The 4,058-nt window shown below is 42.4% G+C and overlaps 1 protein-coding gene across 1 annotated transcript; it reads right to left on the bottom strand.

Annotated features, from left to right (window-relative positions):
• Positions 1-1,177: 1,177 nt before the first annotated feature.
• Positions 1,178-2,882, bottom strand: LOC145124057 (uncharacterized). Its single transcript, XM_079059282.1, has 3 exons — positions 2,286-2,882; positions 1,643-1,913; positions 1,178-1,530 (listed from the first exon to the last, which is right to left on the bottom strand). Exons 1-3 carry the CDS (start codon positions 2,880-2,882, stop codon positions 1,178-1,180), a joined length of 1,221 nt encoding a protein of 406 aa, XP_078915408.1.
• Between the last annotated feature and the right edge of the window lie 1,176 nt (positions 2,883-4,058).

The raw sequence follows: 4,058 nt of genomic DNA, 5'->3' as shown, positions 1-4,058 counted from the left end.
GACTTTATTGGGCCAAGACAAACCACACCACCACGTGCCGTATTGGGTGGAGATGGAGGCGGGGGTGACGGGTACCTACGACAACGGGCCGACGACTTAGTGTGTCTGGGTCGTTTAGAATGCTCGCCTTCCATATGCAAAATTTGGGGCAAATTCAAAAAGTCAAATGGTCAACGGGTCAAAAATTCAACTGTTGACGGGTCCAGTCAACACGAATTTGACCACCAAAATTTCGCGGGAAACTAGGTTGTTAGTGATTTCCAAGTGATTGTCAAGTCCAATATGACTACAAATGCATGCAATTGACCTTACAAACACAAAATCCATAAGTGAAGAGTTGGAAAGATTTTACTGAATCGTTAGTGGAACTGTGTTGTTGTTGGTGAGAAAGACCTTCTTCAACCTCCCCAAGCTTGCCTACATGAAGATTTAAGCACAAAAACACCAAAATTCTTATAAATTTTCGGACCTAGAGTTTGTCAAAACCCCCAAATCCACCATGAAAGTGCAAGAAAATGGTGTATTAGATGTAGGAGATGAAGCGGGGAAGATGAAAATCAAACCACTTTGAAGATTTAATCCAAAATCGTGAAGAATAAAGGGATTTTTGATGAAAATCGGACCTTGGGGTTTTCTTGGGAGAGAGAGGCTGTTTTGGAATGAGTGTGTGGAAGAATGGGGCAAAAGACCGATTTTAAGCATTAAAAACCACTAGGTCTGCTGCGCGAACACGACCCGTGTTCCCACAGGCTAAATTGACACGGCCCGTGTTAGGGTCAAAGTTCCTGAGAAATGTTGAACACGACCCGTGTTCAGTATAAGGCAAAAATGAACATGGGCCGTGTACCCCTCTGTTTGGCAAAAATATGTTTCATCGATTGAATACGACCCGTGTTCAATATAAGGCACAAATGAACACGGGCCGTGTACGGCTCTGTTTGCCACTCCTCATTTTTTGAACCCAAAAATCCCCTCTCATTCAAACGGAATGTTTTTGCATCCCGAGGTCCGTTTGGTGATTTTAAATGATGTTTAAATGCATTTGCAACATTGAAAACCAAAAACTCAAAGAAATGGAAATTGTTTTTAAAGAAAAAGACAGAAATACCCCCGGGTTGCCTCCCGATTAGCTTCCCTTGTTTTAAGTCGTTGGCTCGACTTTGCCCCCGAGTATGCTTCAGTCTTGGTACGTGGGGTTCCCAACAACTTCTATGTCATCATTCTTCACCTCGAATCCTTCATAAAACGGCTTCAATCTATGACCATGGACTTTGAATGTTTTTCTAGTTTGTTTTCTTGTGATTTCCACCGCACCATGGTCGAATACTTTTGTGACTACGAAAGGACCAACCCATCTTGATCTTACTTTCCCTGAAATCAACTTGAACCTCGAGTGATAAAGAAGCACCTTTTGTCCTTGTGCAAAAGTCTTCCGGGAGATCATTTTTTCATGATACGCCTTTGTCTTTTCTTTGTAGATCGTGTCACTTTCATATGCATCATTTCGGATCTCCTCTAGCTCTTGGATGTCTATCCTCATCTCCATTCAAGTTGAATTTCTTTATGGCCCAAAAAGCTTTGTGCTCGAGCTCAACCGAGAGGTGACATGCTTTTCCAAATACTAGCTTATATGGGGACATACGTATAGGCATTTTGAAAGCAGTATGGTATGCCCATAAGGCATCATCCAGCCTTATGCTCCAGTCTTTGCGGTTTGGATTGACTGTTTTCTCCAAAATGCTTTTGATTTGCCTATTGGAGACCTCCGCTTGCCCATTGGTTTGGGGGTGATAGGATATTGAGACTTTATGAGTCACCCCATACTTCTTCAGGGCAGCTTCAAGCATCCGGTTGCAAAAGTGAGTACCACGGTCACTTATGAGAGCCTTTGGAGTGCCAATCCGGGAGAAAATCTGTGTTTTAAGAAAATCCACCACAACTTTGGAATCATTAGTACGGGTGGCTTTGGCCTCCACCCATTTGGACACATAGTCCACCGCCAACAAGATATATGAACAACCAAAAGAGGGCGTAAATGGTCACAAAAAGTCAATACCCCATACATCAAAGATCTCACATACTAAAATGGGGGTAAGGGGCATTTGATTCCTAGAGCTTAAGGAGCCGGACCTTTGGCACTTATCACAATGTGCACATAGCACATAAGAATCGTGAAAAATAGTAGGCCAAAAGAATCCGCTATCTAAGACTTTTGTAGCTGTCCTTTGGGGTCCAAAGTGACCTCCACAAGCATAGGAATAACAAAAGTTAAGGATAGATTGTACCACTTTTTGCTCAACACACCTTCGGATCATTTGGTCTGCATAATACTTCCAAAGGTAAGGCTCATCCCATACGTATCGCTTGGCCTCCTTCTTGATTTTATCCTTTTGCCAACGGGTGGAATTCGGGGGAAATTGATTTGTGACCAAGTAATTGACGATATCTGCATACCATGGTGCTTCTTTGGCTACAAATAAGTGCTCGTCTGGAAATGTGTCACAGATTGGTATACCATCTTCGGGTGATACAATGCGGCTTAGATGATCCGAAACTAAATTCTCCTTCCCACTTTTGTCCTTGATTTCAATATCGAACTCTTGAAAAAGAAACATCCACCATATTAACCTCGTCTTCGAATCTTTCTTGGTAAGTAAATGCTTTATAGCTGCATGGTCCGAATATATGATCACTTTGGTTCCGAGGAGGTACTGCCGGAACTTCCCTAATGCAAAGACAATAGCAAGCAACTCTTTCTCGGTTGTGGTGTAGTTGCTTTGTGAACTATCAAGGGTCTTGGATGCATAGTAAATGACATGATGAGCTCGGTCCACCTTTTGTCCCAAAACCGCCCCAATCGCGGTATTGCTAGCATCGCACATGATCTCGAATGGAAGATCCTAATTTGGTGGTTGAATGATGGGGGCGGATGTCAACAGGTCCTTCAAACGATCAAATTCACTTTTACATGCATCACCAAACTCAAAATCGGCCTCCTTTTGTAAAAGTTGACACATCGGCACAGTGATTTTGGAAAAATCCTTGATGAACCGCCGATAGAAACCTGCATGACAAAGAAAAGAACGCACTTCCCGAACATTTTTTGGGTAAGGTAAGCTCTTAATAACATCAATTTTGGCCTTGTCAACTTCTAAACCTTTTTGTGACACCACATGTCCAAGTATCAAGCCCTTGTCAACCATAAAGTGACATTTTTCATAATTAAGGACTAAGTTCGTGTCAATGCACCTTTGTAAGATTTTGGTGAGATTTTGCAAACATTCATCAAAAGAATTTCCATAAACAGTAAAATCGTCCATGAAAACCTCTATGATATTTTCGACATATTCTGAAAATATGCTCACCATACATCTTTGGAAGGTCGCGGGTGCATTGCACAAGCCGAAGGGCATGCATCTATACACAAAGGTGCCAAAAGGACATGTGAATGTGTTTTTCTATTGGTCTTCCGGGGCAACCGGAATTTGGTGAAAACCAGAAAAACCATCAAGGCAACAATAGTGAGATTTCCCAGCCAATCTTTCTAACATTTGATCGATGAATGGCAAAGGGAAGTGGTCTTTGCGGGTGGAAGCATTCAACTTCCTATAATCAATACAAACCCTCCACCCGTTTTGCACACGGGTGGGTACCAATTCCCCTTCGGAGTTTTTGACAACGGTGACTCCAGATTTTTTCGGGACAACTTGCACGGGACTTACCCACTTACTATCAGAAATGGGGTAGATTACACCTGTATTCAACAGCCTCATGGTCTCCGTTTTTACCACCTCTATCATAGGTGGATTCAATCTCCTTTGGGCTTCGCGGGTCGGCTTAAAGTCCTCTTCCATCAATATTTTATGCATGCATAATGATGGACTCAACCCCTTTATGTCCGCAATGGTTCAACCAATAGCCTCCTTGTACTTTTTCAAAATTCCAACCAACTCTTTTTCTTCTTCTTTTGCTAGCTTGGTTGAAATTATCACTGGTAATGTCTCTTCCTCTCCAAGATAGGCATACTTGAGATGGTCGGGAAGAGTCTTCAAGTCAAA

The sequence above is a fragment of the Lactuca virosa genome, chromosome 1 (genome assembly GCF_052849685.1).
Source record: "Lactuca virosa cultivar CGN04683 chromosome 1, Lactuca_virosa_CGN04683_v6, whole genome shotgun sequence".
In the NCBI taxonomy this organism is placed as follows: Eukaryota; Viridiplantae; Streptophyta; class Magnoliopsida; order Asterales; family Asteraceae; genus Lactuca; species Lactuca virosa.
This window is presented reverse-complemented; position numbering and strand designations above follow the sequence as displayed.